The sequence below is a fragment of the Scomber scombrus genome, chromosome 12 (assembly GCF_963691925.1).
Source record: "Scomber scombrus chromosome 12, fScoSco1.1, whole genome shotgun sequence".
NCBI classification, from domain to species: domain Eukaryota; kingdom Metazoa; phylum Chordata; class Actinopteri; order Scombriformes; family Scombridae; genus Scomber; species Scomber scombrus.
In genome coordinates, this window is record NC_084981.1 from 3,000,233 (window position 1) to 3,022,577 (window position 22,345).

The window sequence follows — 22,345 nt, forward strand, 5'->3', positions numbered from 1 at the left end:
TTTCCATTCATTTCAATGTGATACATAAAATCAACTCCCAGTGTGTTGAATGCTATGGATAAAAAAAATGAATTACAGTAAAACTTTATATGTTTGTAAGATGTTAATCCGACTGAAGTTGTCTGCTGTGATGCTTTCATGTGCGGGTGAGAAGCTGATGTAGCAGCACAGTAGTAGGTGATGTAAGTCAGAGTGTAACCTGCTAAAAAAGCTTTCACTCTGCCAGGTGAGTCTGACATGAAGAGAGTTAACAGCAGACGGTTCTGACACACACACACAGAGAGAGAGAGAGAGGTGATAACAGGTGGAGCTCTCAAACAGAACAAACAAACATTTTATGAGGCCAGAGTCATTTTAAAGGAAGTTCTGTGTATTGATAATATTTTGAATGGATGAGTTCATTGTTCCCAGAAAACAAATCTGTGGGCTATGTTGAGTAATGTGTTGTCCAGATCTGCTGAGTCAATGAGTGAAATGAAGAGGAGATATATATGCAGTTTGTGGTAAACACAGAAAGTCAACACCAAATGTCAGTATGAAGCAGACCCTCTGGCCAATCAGTGGAGAGAATCAAGTTGTAGCTAGTTGACTTCTCAATTCATCAAGTGTGTGTTAAACCAGCAGTCAGGTGTCCATATGAACAGTAAAGAGGTTTTCGTTCCAATCATTACAGCATTTAAGACAGATTTGGAAAACTGTGAATCCGTGCTTAAAGAACATACAGTGTGAGAGTGCACAGAGGTCATGTTTTGCTTCAGTATGTCCATGAGGCATCTTGTAAATGTTACTGGATTATGTGACAAACACGGTCCTCTCATATTTGCCACAAGAGCCCACTTCCTTGTGCCACTCTCAGGACAAACTGTCAAATGTGTACACAAGGTAAAACACCATACATGTGTATTTATGCCATGAAATACTTTGAACATATTGAGGCTTTCTTCAGATCAGTTATCACATGGCCTTACCTCTAGCACCACCCTGAGGAGGAGTAATGCAGTACATCTGGAATATACAATATACAGATGGACAGATTAAAGTAAAATCCGTCATTGAAATCGCAAAATCATAAGGACTTTAAGTTATAGTCTTTTTTTCTGGGTACATTTGTAAAAAAACGAAACAAAAACAAAAACAAACAAAAAACTTGTATTACATGTTACATTCAGAAAGCTGTGTTTGCCAGGTTAACATTGCCCAGTCCTTTAAAAAGTATCGCTTCACTTTGCCTTTCTCCTCTTTAGTCATGATAAGTCTGAATCCTCTCTGAATCAGTGTGTTGGTTGCACTGCAGGTCTTTACTATTTAAGCTGTGTGGCCAATGTTTGTTTTTCTCTGTTTGCTGTGGGCGTTATGGCCCAGGAGTAAAACCGGAGCAATGTTTTTGGGTGTGCAATTTCCACTGAGTGGATACAATGCTCATATGGTACATACACAGGGTTTTAGAATGCAGCTGGAAGTACATAGATTAAGTTGCAGAGGTTTAGTTAGCTGGAATAATATTTTTAAAAAATGGATACTGTTGTATATGGATTTATGATAGCTTTCATTGCAATCAGCTTCACTGAGGACAAATTCATACTCAGTGGTCACAGGGTCAATCAATCAATCAATCTTTATTTGTATAGCGCCAAATCACAACAAAGTTATCTCAAGGCACTTCACACATAGAGCAGGTTCTAAACCGAACTCTTCAGGTTTTTAATTTATAAAGAGACCCAACATTCCCACATGAGCAAGCATTTAGCGACAATGGCAAGAAAAAACTCCCTTTTAACAGGAAGAAACCTCAGGCAGAACCAGGCTCAAAGTGGGCGGCCATCTGCCTCGACCGGTTGGGGTAGAGGGGAGAGAGAGGAAGAATAGGAGAGAGAGAGAAGCACATAGAAAATAAACATTGAAGCACTCAAGAAATTAACACTACTGGCTAAACCAACTTATATTTATTGTTAAGTGTTTAAAGACTTGTTGCTGTGGTGTATGTTGGGGTATCTTTCACATTTGAACTGATACCAGTACCCAGTGTTCGGTATCAGTACTCAATGCTACTTTATTTCGGTACTTTACTCTGAATCTGTAAGGCCATCAGGAAGGATTCCCACCTGATGCAATTTGACAAGTGTTATGTTATTCTTCAAAACCTGCCAGTTTAATAGAGGGACATTCCCACAAAACATGGAAGTGATTGGCTTTATCTTCTCCACAGTCTCCAACATTTTGTATTCCTTTTGTGCCGGGTTAATAAAATATCTCACTACATTCTTCCAACCATACCAAGCGGTTTTCCACTGTTGCTCACTAATCTCTTCCCATTCCTCCTCTGATAACCAGCCTCTTTTTTGTTGTATTGTTTTAATAAGTTAGTAATTTGAAATGCAACTTTATTAATCTTCATCCAACTTCTGTTCTCTCACTTTTGTACCTTAACATGCAAACTAGTGCCTAGATGAATGTTAAAAGTGACTCAGATTTGAATAATATTCAGTATATGATGTGACACAACCTGGTTATTAACATCCCTTTATGATGATAACAGTCTATCGTGGTCATCCCTTCATCATATATCTTGCAGTGCACAGACACCTCTGTCTTAATGTGCTTTATTATATTTTGTGTAGCTCTGGTGAGCTTGACTATGATTAAAAACAGCCCTGAGTGAACTCTTTCAATCAGTGAAATAAAAAGGTCATTCACACATCCTTAATTGTATTAAGATAACTTTATAAAAATCCAAAATTAACAAAGTGTTTGTACCCAAACAATAAAACGGTGTTGAAATTTCAATGTAGTACAGACAACTGAACAGATACTTATCAAATATTTTTAAAAGCACTTATTGATAACTCATTGACCACTCTCTCAAAGGGGATGTGGTGTTGGTTGGCTACCTGCATATTATCTTGATCATTTTATGTCTCAAAACAGAAATACAAACTATGAAATTTAATTCAAGCAGAAGTACAAACATGAAAAAACAAACAAAAAAATGTAAAGTACCACACATTGCCAAAATTACACAATGTTACCAGTGCAAGCGTCTGCGTGCGTGTCCAGTGTCACCCAGTAAGCTACGATGCAGGCCAAAATATCTCAACTCTGTACAAAATTCATAAATGAACATTGAGACTGATGACATGGCTCCAGAACAAAAAACAGAACGCATTTTTAGTCATCAGCCTACAGGTCAAACAGGGGTCTAACAGACAGACAGAGGGGGGGGTTGTATAAAAGAACAAATTCATCCTTTGGCTTCTGATTGGACTGCACTGAACGGTGAAACATAATCCACACACAGAAAAAAAACATCTGTGGCCCTTCTCATGTTGGGCTGAGGGGAATTTCCCTGGAATTCTCAGTCCATGCTTACATTAATAGAACATTCACTTGGCCGTACGTGCATCCATCTATCCGCTCCGTTTGTTCTTTGGTACGTTTACAGCATGTCATCGTCTTCTCCTCCTCCGTACATGTCGGCCAGTTTCTTAAAGCGGGGTCCCCATTCACCGAGGCAGTTGTAGTCCTGGTCTCCGCTGCTTGATGAGTTCAGAGACGACAGGCTTCCTGCGTCAGAGCCGCCTCCCTCATAGTCGAACACCAGCAGGGAGTCGTAGGGGGGTGCTGTTGGGTCGTTATCGGCTGCCTTCATGTTCTGAGAGAGTGGCAGAGGATATATGCTCTTACTTTAAACTATTTGTATTTTTATAGACTACATAATAAACTCAGGAAAGAACAAGTATCAAACCGTGTGAAAAAATTATCTGAATATGAAAATGTTGTAGAGCAGAATTTGGAATAATGAAAGTGGCAACATTTTATCAAGGCAGTGATTCATTTAAAGTCTGTGTAAAGTAAAAATAAATATGTGTTCTGAGTTTGACATACCACAGAAAAGTGTGTTGTTAACCACCTTGCCAAATTTGAATGATTAAAAAAAAAAAAAAATCGCCAAATATATGAAATTAGGCTTCAAAGTTGTATAAAAATCAGCCCCTGTCTCTGCTCCCAAACGCTGTGGGCATGCCTGCCGAGTTCGCTGAAACCCCGCCCCCTACCAAGTGTCACCTGTCAATCAAAGTCACCACCTCTACCAGAAACATGGACGCTACGTCTGAGAGCTTTCTGCCGCTAGCTCAGCTGCTAGCTCGGCAGCTAACTGTAGACTGTAGTAGTAGTGTTAGATATTAATAACTCGCCACTAGGCAGGTTAACCACTGAGGAGAGCAGACTCTGTCTTATATAGTAAGGGATGGACCAAGGTCACGCGGGCACATCACTACGTCACAGAGTAGCCCTTTTTTGCAGGCTCATAAAATCAGGAAAAATGAGAGGGTGATAAACAGTTTAAGGCTCTATCTCCACAATTCAGTACTGCATAGTTATCAGCCTTTTCACATGTTTTCTGTAACCATTTTGCAACATGTATAATATGTTTAGAAGTAAATCAATGAATTGACTTTACACAGACTTTAACAATGGCAGATTTGAATGGGTTCACATTGGCTCTTGAAAGTTAACTTGACTCACATCGTCGATGAAGTTGCCGATTTCATCTGGGTTGGCTGGGCGGGGCTTGTACTGGTACTGATGAGCCGGCATGAAGTTTGGCACCACGTCATTCCTGAACACCTCGGGCCGGTTGTCCAGACCGCGGTGCAGAACACTCAGGTCATAGTCCTGATGAAAACACATGGAGGATCATACGTGAGACACTGCATCTCTCAGGTAAAAACATTCAGATGTGTGTTTGTGCATTTTTACAATCAATGTAATCCATGTTTTGGAAATGACTTGACGATGGATTACAGCTTTAATCCTGTGCAGATATACAGCAGGGATCAGATATGCGATTAAGCCTGAGAGAACTATTATATAGATCACTATTTTGAAGGCTAATGTAGCAGAAATGAATATCACAATAACAATAATAATAATAATGACAATAACACTACAAATGCATCTTTGTATGCAAAATTATCTAATGGGAATGTCATCTGATCAATGTGCACTTGTTGCCTGCCACATACTCTACCATGTGTATGTGGATGTATAAATGATGTACACATATTGAATTTTGGTAAGTAACTAAGTACATTCACTTAAGTTCCAGTCTGAGGTACTTGTACTAATATTTCTATTTTGTCTTACTTTATACCTCTGCTCCTCTAAATATTTTACCATGTTTATTTAACAGCTTTGAAGATGAATATCTGATGTTAAAATGAGCTCCAGCTTGACTAACTTTAACAGTAAATACTGTCCACATGTTGCTTATAATGCATCGCTCAAAATAATACTCTGACAGGGGTCAATCTGCCAAATGTGTTAAGAGAGGTGTCACCTGCTCTACAACAACCCTCTGTCTTCATTTACCTGATCGTCCTCTCCACCTCCCTCTTCATCATAGTAGTAGATGTTGTCTCTGATATCATTGTCCTGCAGAAGAGGCACCTTCTGCTCTCCTTTGCCCCGTCTTGCAAACATCAGCAGCAGCAGCAGCAGCACTAGACACAGAGCACCAAGCTTAATACTACACATCAACATTACTATGACTAGAAAAGCTTGACTTGACTGTGTAAAAGCACTTTGTGTTGCATTGTGATGTATGAAAAGTGCTATACACATGAAGTTTGATTGATTGATACTGATTCACCCAAATCAACCCATTTCCTAGACAGCTGAGAAAGAAAAGCCATGGTGACATGTTGAGTCGGATCTGTCAGTATGAGAGTTTGATGTGGTCATTATTGAATTAGTCTTTCAAAAGGAAAGGTGATATTTCTAGTTTCTTATTGTTAAGAAAGACCCAAGTATTGTGTGTGTGTACCAAAGCCTGATATATCATCTTCCATTGTTCTACAGAGCTCCACTATTCTCAAACTCAACTCATTCTCAACTTGTTCCTTTATTACCATGAAAACACACTGTAGTTTATTATGAGCCAGCCTCACATACAATCCCACAATGTGGATTCATCTGCCGCTGCCTACCTAACTAAGTTGATAACACTATAAAGGCAGTTTTAGGTTTGGTTTTTCATTGGCTCCCACTGAATTATAAGTGGAATATCATACAGGGTTCCAACTATTGTTTTGATGCAAAGCTTCATGGCTTTTCATCTCCACTCACATTATGATAAGGATCGACTTGTAAACAAACACACACAAACAAAAATAAAGTGACTCACTGAGCAGCAACATGACACCTCCCAGTATTCCCAGGATGACGGGCAAGTTGACAGCTGCTATGCGCGGATCAGTGCAGGCCACATCGGGACCTTTGCAGTCACACACTGTGGCCGTCAAGGTGCTGTCCTGCTCCAAGCCCTGGTTGTCTGCAACCTTTAGGATCACAGTGTACACTCCTCTGGGCAGTTCAGTAGCCATACTCAGGATGATGCCCGTTCCTAAAAAAAATAGGAACATGTACTTATTACAAACCCTGTCTTTATTAGTTTATCATTTTACTTTATTCCAGTAACATTTCCACAAAAACACATTTATTACTGCCTATTGCCACATATCATTTAGAGCTCACCTTGGCCTATATAAACTAGACAAAAGAGTCTCTAATCTTATACTTTAGCAAACATCAGTGACCTTGTATCTGAAACTAATCATTTTATTTAAAAAGGAGCTCACAGCACATCATGAACATTACACTTATACATCTGAACAGTGAATTGTGAGGAAAACTTTCTGCCCAAAAACATTTGATAATCATACTTAATGGGTGGGTGGTTCTATAATTGCTTTTTTTTGGCTGATTTTTTGATCAGTTTAAAATAAACATTAATCAGGAATAAACTAGGCATTTCTCCTGTGACTGGCTTTTGATTTTTCCTAAAATTATATTTTCAGTCATGTTATATTGTACATACTGGAGTCGTTCATCCTAGCAGTCCAGTTGGTCTTAGTCATGCCATGTAGAGAGACACTGTATGGAGCAGTGAAGCCCGGTCCGTCTTTATCTGTTACTGACAGCAACTGAGGAGTGCCTTCCTTGTTACACACCTGAGAAAACAAAGTCAGATTCAACATTTTGATCTTTCATTTCATCACATCCTGAATATCAGAAGAGATTAAAGTCACATTAATCACACAACACAAGTGTTGAGAAACTTTTAAGTTTGCAAAAACATAACTGTTCAGCTTTTGGGAAAGGACACATACAGTGAATTCACGTTCTACAATGGAGGGTGCGTTGTCATTAACATCTTCAAGCTGGATGATCAGGGTACCAGTTCCTGTGGCTGGGACTTCATCTGTGGAGGGAAAAAGTCATTACATTCTGTGAAAAATTAAATCATCTGAGTGATACTAAGTCCATATTTAGATAACATTTTTCATTCACAACATTTTTCTAAGACAATAATGTCAAGCTGATATTTTGGCACTTTGTTAGAAACAGCATCTAAATGCAAAGTGTGTCATCTCAGTTTGAGATAATCTTAATTGATTAGGACACACAGCTGTGCAATTGGGCTTATCAAGCCAGCCACCACTATGTTTTATTTCTCACTTAAAGATAAGCAACAGTCAGCAGTCTTGCTTCCCACCTACCATTGTCATATGCACCAATGAGTGCTGTGTATTTGTTGTCCTTTACAAAGTGAGACTCTCTGTCCATGGCGCTCTTCACTGTAATCACACCCGTGTCTTTGTTCACAGTCAACCAGCCCGCTGGGTCACTAACTACCTTATACCTGGACATAAAACAAATAAATACAGATATAAATGTTATGCTACCAAGTAAATTACAACTACCATGGTTCAAAATGGAGGCAGAAACAGAGCAGATTGTTTAAATATACATAATGTACAATATACATTAAATAATATTACATTATTATACATATGATATCTACAATATACTGCATGTGTTCTTTATGTTTTGCTTGGACATGAGGGCTGTTTAAGCTAAAGGCATTTTCGATTTTACTGTTTTCTTTGACCAAATGCTCATAGACAAAGCTTCATTGTAATGTTGTCTTACAGTAAATCACACAAAAGGTCTCAGGGTTTATCAGTTTTTGCATGACATTACTTAACATGAAGTAAATCTTGTCTGCAGTTTCTATTATTTTAACCTATTTAAGATGACATAAACCAGCATGTTCAAAAAGCTCCAAACAGAAAGCAGTCTGAGGTTAGAAAATTGAAAGAACCATCTACTGTAAAGTTTGTCTTTTTCCAATATTCTGTAGCAGTGGTCATCTTGTGTTTAAATACATGTTCAAAGTAAGGAGTTTGAACTTACGAGACTGTCTGTTTGCGTGCAATGTCCGGATCATTAGCAGTGTAGCGCACCACCTCACTGTCGATGGCAAGGTCCTCTGGTTTAGACACAAGCTTTTCCACTGGATCAAAGAACGGAGCTTCATTGACGTCTTCCACAGTCACCACCACAGTGGCGGTGGCAGTGGGGAGTGAAATAGCAAAAGGAACCTCATTCTCCACTGCAATCATCAGAGTGTGTTTGCCGGACCTCTCAAAGTCAGCACCCTGGTTGGATGGAGGGAAAAGCACAGCAGCACAATGCATCACACAAACACCTTACAGCTCATTCCTGCTGTACAGCTAACATCCAAGTTCAGTCTAAACCTTTAATTCATTTTCATAACATTGTTTTTCTTCCTACCTTTACAGTGGTGAGGATTCCTTCATGTTTGTTAACTCCTGTGCTCACACTGAAAATGTTTCCAGGATCACCATCAACAATCTTGAACTTGGCGTTCCAGGCTGGGGAATGTGGCTCATCCCCATCTGTTACTGACATGGTAAGGACCACAGCACCCACTTTATTTTCTGGAACTGTTCCCTCATACTGGGAGAATGCCAGGGATGAAACAGAGGAAACGAGGATCAGAATAAATGCTGTTAGTAACTAACAAGTTCATTTTTAAAACTTGGCCTTAACTTTAGGGTCTGTCTCATTGTGCAGCTCAGATCATTACTTCCCTGAACAGTGATGTTTAATATAGTCCACCCACTTTAAGACTAAAATTAAAATTGACTTGAATTGAACATTAAATAGACATATTTGTCATCATATGGGAAATACAAGATCCAACTGTACTATCAAGTAAAATGAAAAAGGGATCAGTCTGTTTTGCTTAGAACTCATTACATTACCAAAAATGATGGTGAGCTACCGTCTCCAAAGCTGCCATTGACCATGAGATGACCATGTATGTAAACGTAAGTATTAACCATTGGTCCAACCCCTCACCATTTATTACTGTGCCCGTTAAGCTTTTTGTTCTTGTATGCAGTTTACAATCATGATGATGGATGATTAACTGTTCTATTTTATTAGTTTTTTTAAACACTGAAGTAGACACAAAGCAGAAACTCCAGAGCTCAACAGACCATGCTCTGCCTAGCGATGTTTTCTAAGCTGTGATTGGACACTGCCCTTTAGGGTTTCGCAGTCAATTTCCAGTCATGAGTATTATGTACTTACAGAGGGCTGAGTGAAGACTGGAGCGTTGTCATTACTATCTGTCACAGTGAGGATTACTTTCGTTGTTGTACTCAGTCCCTCTCCCTTCATGTCAGCTGCTTGTACTTCCAGAGTGTACTTTGGGTATTTCTGTTGGAAGAGACACATATGAGTTTAAACAGTAAAACTTTCTTACAATCTACAGCTCTATGTGACATTTGAGTAAATGTTTTGAATTATGTGAAATTTCCAAACAAGCTTCAATCTGAGCAATATACCTTAAATCTATACCAGGCCTGATGTACAAATGTTTAGCCAGTGACATCTATGACTTTACAGAGATGACATCATCTCAATGTAGGTCTGTACAGTGCCAATTAGTTGTATTAACACCACCTTTGCCTTGATTTGAAGACATAGAAAGCAGCTGTGTGCATCACAGCTTGCATGAACACTGGCCTAATGGGATCAGATCAACAGGAGCATTTGCTTGAAACACAAACCATTCCAACAGTTAGGTGTGAAAGCAACCTAAGTCAAGTTTTTTTTTTAAAGACACACCTCTCTGTCTAGACCACCAGCATTGACTCTGATGGCTCCGGTCAATGGGTTGACGACAAACAGAGGGTCGCTGGGCAACTTTGGGTCCTGGCTCATAATACGGTAGCGGATATCCGAGTTGTCATGGTTTTGCTGGTCCAGATCTATGGCTGTGACCGTAATCACATCTGAACCTGGAGAGAGGGAATTATGAAGTAGAAATTAAGCACTTATCTTTAAATTAACTTTTCAAAGTTTTACGTGCACTTCATTCAAGAGGTGATTTACACAATAAAACTGTGTGGTGTGCATGTTGCATGTGTGTCAGTCAGTTAGGTAATGTTGCCATTTTGTAGTGATATCTAAAGGTTGTGTGAGAATATTATGCCCTATGAAGTAAAGAATAATGTACAATCAGCGATCAGTAATCAAGAGCTGACTACCATTATGCATTGTGCAGACAGAAAACAAACTGTCAGATCAGCATATTGACCTGAGTAGTGTCCAAAGTTGTTTTTGATTTTACAAACTGGTGCATCATAAAATCCTCTACACAGACTTCCATATTTAGTGAGTAAGGGGAGATTTCTATGCAGTAAATGAGATGAAGGGGTTTTTGCTTTAGAGGAGTCCTATTGGATGTGTGTGCTCTATTCAAATGTTTGATCATCTCTCCTGTCATGCCCTGTATTGGATTTGGGCAAGTTTACACTCCAGCAGCCCCTGCCAACTCATGAGATACAGTTATATTTGCTAAAAACACTGGCTGAATCCACTGACAGTACCTATTTTTGAGGCCTCAGCAACTTCTCCCAAGTAGGTGTCCTTTTCAAAAAGCGGTTTGTTGTCGTTCTGGTCAATTACATTCACGACAATTTCCATGGGCTCCTCAGCATTTCCTGCACCCTCTGCCACAGCATGTGCCTGAAACTGCACAAAGACAAACAGGTTTGTATTATAGTACAGTACATGTCAGAATAGGGAATGCTTTCATTCCTTATCATTAGAGCTGCCATGGCATCAAAGTACACAGTTGACTTTGATTTCAGGTTATTAATTTGTAGAAGTGAACCCACTAAAATGTATATTTTTACATTTCAACTGAAAAAAGGTGGTAATCATTGTTTCTGACATGAAAATGAGAAAGTGTGTTCAGGTGAGTTTTTTCACAATTTCATGTATGATCCTGAACAGTGAACAAATTGTATGTATTATACTGAGAGCATGCTTACCATGTACTTGGCCTGGCTTTCTCTGTCCAGTGGCTGTGTGACGTACAGAATACCAGTGAGTCTGTCCATGGTGAAAAGGTTGACAGGCTCCTGATCAGCTCCTGGACCAGTAATGCTGTAATAAATCTTCTTTATTTTATCTTCATTGGATCGGATCTGGAGTATTTAAAAAAACAACAAATAAACCAAAAAACGTCATAGGAGGAAGTCAATAATTCTCACTGAAAATGAAAGATGCAATATTGTAAAGAGACAATAGAAAAGCAGTAAGGTACTTTAATTATGTTAGATGCTGTATTCAAATTAGTGACTTACAGAACAGATTTGTTATTACAAGTCACTTATCTCAAGATCTCTACACAACAGTGTTGTTTTCTCATAGCAGCTACTGTGAACCTTTAGATTTCTACTGATAACAGGATAATCAAACTATAATGATGAGTAATTGGCTTTGTTGTTTCTAGAAGACAAAGTTAATACCTTGATATATCAAGGTATCAGGTTTGAATTAATAATTGTGAGCACGGGATGAGTAGGGAGAGATGCACACAGGAAAACTGAAAGTGTTCAACATGCAGTAAATAGGAAAACATAAAAAAAAAAAAAAAACTTTAAAGACATCAATGCGGCTGTGGAAACTGCTGTGGAAACTGTCAGACACAACTTTATCAGAATCAAATATTGTAAATGCAGTTCAGTATCAAATTGTCTGTAGTTCCTCTTACCTGAGATACTTTTAGGGGGTATGGTCCTCTCTCATTCTCAGGAACATTGATGTCAGGAATAACCCATTCTCTCTTCCTCCTCCTCAGTCCTTCACCAGACTTGGGGAAATGCAGAACAGGCACCGCTGGATCAGCTGTGCTCTGGGGGAAAAAAACATTTTTACTCAGTTACAGTGAAACTGTTCATTCATACAGTCACCAGAAGGGGGCAATGTTTGTTAGACTATAACAAGTCATTTCACTGTTAAACTGCCTCTCATGAGGTCAGTCTACTATATTTCAGGCCCCTGGTAAATGATTAGATTAATATGTGGATCTGCAAAGCTTTATTTCCTAGTAAATGTATTGATTGTTGAAACAGTCTTATTTAGAAGTTTCCTTCATGTCCCCTCAATAATGTCTCTAATCCTACCTCTGTGGTTTTTGCAGAGTCTACTTCAGAATGGTGTTGCTGATGGTTGTGGTGTTTATGGTCTCTATGTTGATGCTCTTCATTTTGGTGATGGTTGCCATGGTGATTGCCATGGTGATTCCCATGGTGATGCCCGTGGTCCACTACCATGACAGGAACTGTCATCTTGCGACCTTGTGAGTCCCAGGAGTGGATGAAGAATTCTATGTGTCCATCATGAAGAACAACCTGTCTCTTCACCTGAAGGAGGAAAAAATGATCAGCCACGACCAACATGTTGATAACAGATTTAGATTCAAGAAAACTCTACATAACACAAATCAAACTTGTGCAAACTGAACTGCTAATCTTCTGTGACAACTGTAGTTGTACGTGTGGAGAAGCAACAGAGCAGTGATCATACAGTAGCTATATCAACTGTTGCTATACAGCTAATTCTCTCAACATGTCCGGTGGGTTAAGCTAAATCAAAGAAAACAAAGCTTACACATGTATGTGTCTTTTTCAACTATCTACTGCTACCACATTGCATCACCTACACATAATCCATCTTAAATTTTGTAGCTGTGATCTGTTACTACACATTTGGCTGAATTGCTGCTAAAAATGTACACTTCAGTTGTACTCACCATCAGTGTGCCGTCTGTCTGTAACATGAAGCGGCTGTCATCACTGTTGAAAAGAAATCTTGTGCGGTCTGTGCAGTCAGTGAAGCCCACTGGGAATGGAAAGAAGAAATGGTTATCCATAACAAATAAAGGTCACACAGAGGGTGCCACTTGCTAATCAGTGTCCTCGTGCACATACCTATAATCAGCTGTACATGTATAACTGTTTAAGAACACTTACATTCACAGTTATTACATCTTGTGGCACAAGAAAGAAAATATGTCAAAAAGACAAACTACGCTCTTCATGTCATACCACAATTTTACTGATTACAAAGTAACATCACTTAGTTTTAGCAATCAGACTATTTTAGGAGTTGATGGGGGTAAAAACACTTCCACAGCAATGTATTTTTTAGATTCTTACACTACACCTGATTGCTCAATGCAAAATTTAACACACCAACTGAGCTTGATTTTTATTTTCTTACACATAAAGTCAGCTACAGCAATTTAGTTAGACTCTACATTACTACGATGTACGGCTGTGCAATATATCGTAAGACCGGCATCACGTTGTCACACTTACTGCAGTAATGATTATTAAACAATATCTAATACACTTATGCACAACATTGTACACCCTCATAGTAGTTAGTTATCATTTGTGCAGAGGCTTTGTTAACATTGTATCTGAGGTGAATGCCCATTTCTGGCTGTCATTTCAAAAGCAGAATAACAGGTGTGACATCTCCGGGTGAAGTACAGCCCCTTCACCTACCTGCACACCCAGGAAATGACTGAAGATGTAATGCTGATAAAAAACACCCTGACAGAATGCATCAAGAAAGATCTTTCAGGACAGAACTGACAGGCTATGATTCTGGTAAACAACTAAATAGACATGACACACTGTTATAATCACCCAGCTTACCACTTCCTGATTTTTTTTTTTTTTTTAAGAACCTGAACTATGCCAGCCAAAGAGAGGACAGCACCTAAAAAGACTACAGTAACCTGCACAGTCACTTCTCCACAATACAAAGCACTGGTGTCTCAGCATTCAGTTAACTACTGCAATGTGTTTCAATCATTAAAAAGTCACAGGTAAATGGAATGTGGGAATGAGTTTCTACAGCCAAAATTAAAGCAGAGAACTCTACCATTCTACCTTCCATTTATTGGTGTTAAAGTCAGTTTCCCTTTGAGGTATACCATTTATAAAATTCTGTATTTACCATCAGAAGTTGGTGTTAGGGGATTTGGTTTGAGAGACATCGCTCACTGGGCTTACCGGTTTTGAAACACTGCACGTTTTCATTCCAACCAAGCAGGAGCACACCAGGCTTGACTCATTCAATCAACTGATCTCAGTCTTCAGACAGTTGATTGGTTGAATCATGTGCTCTTGATTGGTTGGAACAAAAACCTGCAGGCACACAGCCCTTTATTGAATAGTTTGGACATGACTTATCTAAACAATGTCTCAGCTGGGTTCATGAATCAGTCATGTAACTATTGGGGGGGAAGCAGTGTCTGATCAATACATCAGCTGATTGTTGGCATCTGTGTGTCAGATTAAGTAATGAACAAGGAGAGGGAAGACTGAGCTCTTTATTAGCTGCTTTTCCACAACAGGGCAGTGATGAACAGGCCCTCACACCTTGTGTGTCAGAGGTAGCAGCAGCTGTGGTATCAGTACTGGAGGTGGGCAGACAAGGCTCTGAATTTTCAGGATCATCAGACACTGTGTGAATGAGTAAAATAGTTGTGTGTGTAGACAGAATGTGGTGTTGCAGATGAAATGATGGACATTGTGTGTACATCTGATGTATCATTTAGGTTTCACTTCCTGTTGTCCATAGGCAATACTACACAAGTGAAATATGAATGCATGCAACAATACATTTACCACAGGGAGACTGACAGATATACATTTTCATGAATATTGGACATTGCATGTGGGAGATAACTATCACACTAATTCTACATCATGTTGCTCTATATCATGTGTGGACCACACAATGTAAATTTCATGAAAATCAAATCATGTTTTTCACATAAGGCTGACTTCCTGTTTTCAGTAGGTGGTGTTACACCACTGGGTCATTAATGCAGCCATAGAGCCGACATGCCACACCCACATGATATCAGATCTAGATATTTACTAGTTCAAATATGAGGGAAAAGTTTGGTGAGTTATCTTGCATCCTTAAGGCCTCAAACTTGTTTGTAAATTTCATTTCTACAAAAACATAATACTATGTTTGTGAGGGTTACTTTTCCTTGTACATAGACTCGTTGGGAATGTGAACTCACATAGGGAAACATTTTAATGTATGTACATGCCTGACAGTTACTTTAATTAAATACCACACAGGGAATTATTTTCAGCTTGTTTTAGTCTCAGATGCAGTTAGAGCCCAAGTCACAAATACTACATCTTTATACTATTAGGTCTTCAACTAACAGATTAGTCAGTATTAGGTTTTCCTCTACAGCTTAATGCAGTGATGCAGGAAACTCTGAAAAGTTAATAAGTGAATGAACATAACCTGACTAGTTTTCTGTATTCATTAGTCCAACAAACAATTACCTATCACCACTTTACCTGTATCAGTATATTACTGTATCTCTCCTGCTGAGAACAACACTGTGCTGTACAAACACCTGACATCATAGTTCAGGAGGATATTACTCATCAGCCACTAAACAGACAGGCTTTGTTGACTGTAAACCAGCCATTAGACAATGGCTCAGACTAGTTTACACAAACTGAACGTGTCCTTTAGTCACAAAAAACAATTCTTCTACTTGGAGATATTTCAGTCGACTACAGTGTATAACTTCACTGTTGTTGAACAAGTAATCAGGCTACACAGAGCGAACTGAAACCTGGTTTCATGACAGTTTAAGGATTGTGTGCTAGTCTTTGAAGAAGTGACAGTCAGACAAGGATCTAGACCACAGTGCACAGGTAAGTTCTAGGGAGGTTCTTACAGGACAGTTGCAACAACAGCATCACTTAAAACCACTATTCATGAAGGTGAAGATCCAGTGAAAACAGAACTGATAGAACCTGTTCATGTGAATGCAAACATTTAAATCAAGCGATCCCCTTCTTTGACCACAGCTCTGCACAAGCTTTTGAAAAGCAAGGCCTGCAAAACAGGCTCGGGGACATTGTTTTGCCCTGCAGGTAAGAGCCTTTAATGAGGTGCAAGCTGAGACCTGAGGTTGTTTGGGCTACATGTGTGAACAATGTGAACAGCTAATCTTGTAGAAAGCCGCCTGAGCCAGAGGAGTACTTTAAAGAAAGGCTTAGCAGTTATATCTATGGCTGTGAAACTTCTTTATCTTAGGTCTAGATGCTTCCATTGCTCAAAATTGAAAAGTTGATTAAATACTTTAAACTATGACAAAAAATGTATCAGGAGTCACTGGTCAACACACACACAAAAAGTCCTATGATACTAAGTATTGAAAAATGAACTCCAAGTTGTGCATTAGGCAATGAGTTTGTGGATAGTTCTTACCTTTGCCCAGCCTTGTGCCCGCTCTTAGGTTCTTTCTGGTCACTGTGAAACTCAACAACTCTGACTGGAATCCAGGTTGACATTTTGGTTCCTCAGCAGACACTAAAGTCAAGGTCTAGGAGAAGAAGAAAAAAGGCTTTTAATAAAACCTAAGAGAAAGCGTTTCCTGTCTAATTTTGACATGAAACTATTTATTCAACACTAATGTAGGTAAACTGAGTCATAAGGTTCATTGAATCTATCTGGGGTTGCAACAAACCAACATTTTCATGAATGATTAACTGGCTGACTATTTTTCCAATATAAAATTAATCTTTGAAATGCCAATAAAGTATGAAAATCACTCTCCAGTTGTCTTGTTTTGATAGACTAACAGTTCAAAAGTCAAAGATATTTCATTTGGAATGATATAGAGAAAAGCATCTTTATTTGAACTCCTTTCATTTTCACTTTAATTTACAAGCATCAAGAATCATTTAACAGAAAGACTTTTCTGTTGATCATTAACTACAAATTGTCCCGGCTCTCTCAATCATTATAACTGAAAACTGGTTGTTCAAAGTAAATATAAACATATACTAGGATTCTGTTGAGACTAAAACGAACATTAATAATTATACCCTCAAGGTATGAACATAAATGTGTTCGACGGTAAAAAATCCAAACATGTCCAACAGGAATTTAACCTGCGACAACGTCATCAACGGAACAAGGGCGAGGCCCGTGAAAAGCCGCTGAGTGCTCGACAAGAGGAAGACAACTCTAACAAAATGGTGACTAAGAGCTGTGTTATGAATTAAAGCTTATGTAGGCTATAATATCATTTCAGCAGTAACACCCGCCTCAGTCACCTAATAAGCTGTCTCCGTCCAGATAAACACAGTAGACAGCCGAGTCGAGTGCTCCGGCTAATCACAGAAGTTTTACTGAAATGTTAAACCGCTTGCTGCAAACTCATGTATCAAAAATACATTCAGAATGGTCAGAGGAATCCTAAAAACACTCACATAGTATCCTATCAGAGATTGTTTTAAATTATTTACTGGCTTTTAAATGTACAGGAGAAGGTCAAAAATAAATGGAAGCTGTTTGCACAGTAACGTTAAAGAAACCACAGCAGGAAGTCTCACCTGAAAAACGACGATTAAAATCCCCCAAACCGCGAACTGAGCTCGCCCCATCTGAATGAATCCTCTATGAAAATTCGTAGTAATGATAGGTAATGAAAAAAAACAGTGAAATGAATTACAGAATATATTCCTTTTCCGTCGTCACTTCTTTGTCCGTTCTCTTCAAGGTAGTTTCGGTAAGTGAGTGACTTCAGCTAGACGAGTCTATGCAGGTACTTAGCTCAGCCCGTGACGTCAGCTCACAGGTGCTCGCGCCTTCCCGATATGGGCACGCGGGCTGACACACCTGCAGAGACAGATACCAGATAGTTTCTGATACTGCTGAGCCTGAATAACTGCTAGAAACACAGCAGATACAAGACAATATGTAGACAGTGGTTCTTATTTACCGGCAATGAGCTATATCTGAGCTTAGTAAAGGGAATTCCAAAACTTTCTCTCTCATTTCCTCTTACTGATAATGATTAACCTCCCCCAACCCCTCATAGGCTCTCTCTATCTCTCTCTCTCTCTGTCTCTCTCTCTCTCTCTCTCTCTCTCTCTCTCTCTCTCTCTCTCTCTCTCTCTCTCTCTCTCTCTCTCTCATACACACAGAGTTGACAAGATCCGGGGCTAAAGAGCCAGGGACTGCATCGTATGACTACTGCAAACAGTAGTAGTTAGTAGTAAAAGTACTGTTTGCAGTAGTCATACCATGCAGTGATTTATCTTGGTCCTTAACAACAATTTCCATAAACATGACACACATAAATAACTATAAGGAATTAGATAAAAAAAGAAATAAAAAATGTTCAACTGCATTTCACTCTGTAACACTGCCTCAATTTAAATGTCTTCAGAAGTTTCATTCTAAATCACAATTGTTATAAACTCACTCAGATTCAGTCAGCAGCTGGTTGAAGTCACTGTTTATTTTTGTTTTTTAAATAGATTTGGGGCATTTGAGAAGCCCCAAAAGGCATACACACATGCTGAAAAAACACTAAAAACAAAACACATTATGTTGTAATATTGTAAACACTCACTGTAATATTTGGTGATGTAACAATGCAATTTTTAACCAGGGCGTGGGAATAAAGATTCCAACTATGCATGTTCATCAAGAATGACTGATGTATGCTTCATGACAGGCTCTATAAAAAGCAGGGGAAATGTCAGGTTCCTCATTCTTATAATACAGCTATATTAGATCCTTATTAGTCTCTAATTCAAAACAGAGACTGGACAGATTTGAGATCATGCTTTGTTTACTACAGATACACAGATCTGACTTTTTCAGTCGCAATACCGATACCAAGAACTGATCCAATAGTAGTGCTTCATTAATATGCTGTATGCCTCACTGTGTGGAGGAAACAGTGATTATGGGAAAATTTAACAAATAAATGTTTTCCAGGATGTGTCTATTGATATTGTTTTTTTTGTTTGTTACCCCTATATTCAATGTCCTATGTAACATCTCATAAATCAGTTGTTAATAAACTGTAGTATGACGTCATATAACCCATTGTCTTAATGTGTTCTTTAGAGTTGTTTTTATGGTGATAAACCATCAATAATTAATCCCTAAGACAAGAGCACTTTCTTCATCTGTCCTTTCTTTTCTTTCCTCTGACTGTCTGGGCATCAGCTGACTGACAGACCAGTAGATAAACAGCCTGTATTGTGACCTGATTTGCAGTCAGAGTGTCTGAAGAACTACTGACTACCCATCAGCCGTCATGACTAAGCTAATATCTATGAAAATGCTAACAGAGAATTATTTTCAGTGTCAAACACAAACACAAACACAGTCTGCATCTAAGTATTTGTGTCAGTTGTGTCTACATAGCTCAAGGAAACTCTTGCTGTGCACAAAGTGTAAATGTTTTTAAAATAATAAATATTTGAAGTGACCTCTCAGCAATGCTAACGTTAGCTAGGAAGCAGATAACATAATTGTTATTAATAAACTAGCCTATTTTATATTTAAAAGAATGACTTTATTTTGTCAACGGAAGTTTAATGTGTTGAATAATAACCTCCTATAAGTGTACTCAGTTAATTTAAATTATATACATTATTAAATTCATGATGTTGGCAACATCATGTTGCTATAATGTTAGCAAGGTTACCTGTCCTTGTAGGAAGTCTTGCTAAGTGGCTAACAAGTCCATGCTAATGTTTTGTTAAACTGAGCTAGTCAAGTTATTTGGTTTGTAGACAACCTGACAGCATTGACAACATCAAGTTTTTAGCAAAATATTAAATAGATAAAAGAAAGTAAAGCAAATAAAGCAGTGAATCTCAATTTACTTACAAAGAGTATGTGGCAGTCACTGGAGCTGGTAAGCTAGCTGCTGTTGGGGCAGATTCAGAATGCACACAGCCCCTTTATTAGTTAGCATTAAGTCATTAGTTATAGTTAGCATTAAGTCATTAGTTATAGTTAGCATTAAGTAGAATGTACACAAATTCATATTATTAACTGTATTATTAATATGTCTTATCACATTGTTAAAAAATCATTAAATATAGCTTTAAAAAGAAGAAATTAATATTTTAAAATTTAGTGTGCTCAAAGGTACGTTATGTTTTATTTTTGAATCTAGCACCAGGGGCAACAGTCCTTTACTCTGTATTTTCTTATAATTGCAGGGAGCTCCATTACATTTAACAAAGTTCAGGTCTCCAAATGAACATTGAAACATGTTTTCCTTTCTGTAATATTTCATGTATAATATACCATTAGAAGATCCCTTAATAATGAACTTACTATGCAAGTGATGGGGGACTAAATCCACAGTCCTCCTTCTGTGTAAAAATGTATTTAAAAGTTGATCTGAAGCTAATATGAAGCCTCAGCCATTAAGTCAAATCAAGTACATATCTTTAAGTGTTGCAGTATTTTTAGTGCCAAAGTCCCTCTTTTTGTATATACTTCCACCACAGCTCAACGGGAAAACACTGTCCGAGAAAACACAAAGAGAGAATTTGATGCTCAACAGACTGTAAATGTGGATGATATCCACTTGATATGACTAACTCAGACCGCTGAACCCTCATTTAAGTTTCACATCAACTTTTAAATGCATTTTTGCATTTAAAAGTTGATGGGGGTGGGGGGAATACCCATATTTGCATGTAATGTAACTGTTGTGAAATACTGTCACGGCCATGTAGGGAACAGTACAGAAAGATGAACTGGGAAGTTTGTCATTTCAAGCATAATAAGCTTTCTGTATATTCTCTATTCTCCATTGAAACCTCTCACAGCTTCAGAACAAGTAAGCATGAAATACGGGGGACTTTTCAAAGAGCTATTAAGTGATGGTATCTTTTGCTGTTCTCCTCCATCAGTCATCCATCCTTCCCACAGAAAGACAGTGAGAGATGTGGGGGCAGAGGAAAGATTGGTCAGTTTACAGTGGCCACCACTTAGCCGGTGAGAGGGGTCAGAGAGGGAGAATAGAAAAGAGGAGGAATGGAGGGAGGGGGCAGTGAAGGAAGGAGGCAGAGTGGGAGGAAGGCAGTGAGCAGAGTCAGATTACACTGTTAAGTTTGAAGAGTGGGTGATTCACTTCCTTGTGTGTGACAATTGGTGCAATCACAACAAGAATTATGTGTCTATTAGCAGGGTTATATTTTCAATGTGTCTTGTTTGAGTATAGTAATTTGTGTAGTAATTTAAGTTCAAACTGCACACTGACACTTAAGAAATAGCTGAGCATCATAGTCTCAGTGAATAAACTGTACATTTCTAAAATCTACAATCAGTAATCCAGTAAAATTGGATAACAATGAAAACTGGAGGGAACTATACTTTGAAGAGATGTACCTAGAGATGGTTATTGGTCTTGCTTGTCCTCAAGAAAAAGAAAAAAATGTCCTTTTCACCACGGGTTCTCTACAAACTTAACACATTTTCATGTGTTTCAGTTCAACTGGAAAAGTCAGATAAAAATAATTAAATGAGTAAAAATAGATGAACCATCAAAGAAAACTGAGTCACAGAATATGACATAAGTGTTACAATGGGGTCATGCTGTGTAAATTGGTAATCGGCAATGTAGTCTGCCTGTCTCCTTGATTTCTACCAAGGGGTTAAGTTCCACTGCCAACAAACCTCAGCCCCTCCCCCACAGAGAGGTGATGCTTCACATTCCTTTCCATTGCCAAGGTGCAATTGACTAAATATGTTCCAACACCCAGCCCTTACAGGTGGTCAGCACTCAAGAAAATTTTCCCTTGTTGCTTTCTTGACATTTTGTGGCTAAGCAACCTTTAGCTGATCTGTCTGCAGGCTCTCCTTGTAAGCAGGACTCCCAGGCGTGTCCTCAATGTCCCAGCTAAAGGCAAGCTGATTGACTCCTTGCCTGGGGCCAGTTCGCCTTGGGTGTCACTACAACAGGAATGTAAGCATCAACAAAATTCCCACGGTCACTGAAGCATACCCCACCATGAATAAAGTTGTGGTTCAAGAGGGGATTATGTATAATAAGGTTATATGACCATGTTTATTGCCTTTTGAGTAAAGAAAATCTGCAGTTAGATATGAAGCAGTGCCTTGTCATTTTGTGTTTACATGAAACTCTAGTAGTGGCACACGTCTATGTGTGTAAGACATGGGAGTTAACCTGTTGGGAGTTGAGTTGTCCAATACCACCACTGGCGGTCCATCAAACATTTACTAATGGTTCATTTTTTATCTCTTCACAATTTCTTTGATCAAAACCTTCTTA

The 22,345-nt window shown here is 38.6% G+C and overlaps 1 protein-coding gene across 1 annotated transcript; it reads right to left on the minus strand.

Moving 5' to 3' along the window:
- Nucleotides 1-2,700: 2,700 nt before the first annotated feature.
- Nucleotides 2,701-18,028, minus strand: LOC133992370 (B-cadherin-like). The gene is made up of 18 exons (XM_062431118.1): nucleotides 17,625-18,028; nucleotides 16,495-16,609; nucleotides 12,980-13,068; nucleotides 12,351-12,590; nucleotides 11,939-12,079; nucleotides 11,214-11,369; nucleotides 10,767-10,911; nucleotides 10,003-10,175; nucleotides 9,463-9,591; nucleotides 8,638-8,823; nucleotides 8,257-8,501; nucleotides 7,560-7,702; nucleotides 7,170-7,261; nucleotides 6,878-7,010; nucleotides 6,185-6,403; nucleotides 5,371-5,501; nucleotides 4,525-4,674; nucleotides 2,701-3,649 (listed from the first exon to the last, which is right to left on the minus strand). Exons 1-18 carry the CDS (start codon nucleotides 17,673-17,675, stop codon nucleotides 3,434-3,436), a joined length of 2,754 nt encoding a protein of 917 aa, XP_062287102.1. The 5' UTR covers nucleotides 17,676-18,028; the 3' UTR covers nucleotides 2,701-3,433.
- Nucleotides 18,029-22,345: the final 4,317 nt, after the last annotated feature.

Excerpts from the sequence above, each read along its gene's own strand:
- LOC133992370 (XM_062431118.1), bottom strand. The coding sequence starts at position 17,675 with ATGGGGCGAGCTCAGTTCGCGGTTTGGGGGATTTTAATCGTCGTTTTT. Across the intron at positions 13,069-16,494 it reads GGGCACAAGGCTGGGCAAAG|TGGGCTTCACTGACTGCACA; the intron begins GTAAGAACTATC and ends TTCCATTCCCAG. Across the intron at positions 7,703-8,256 it reads GCACGCAAACAGACAGTCTC|GTATAAGGTAGTTAGTGACC; the intron begins GTAAGTTCAAAC and ends TTTTATGTCCAG.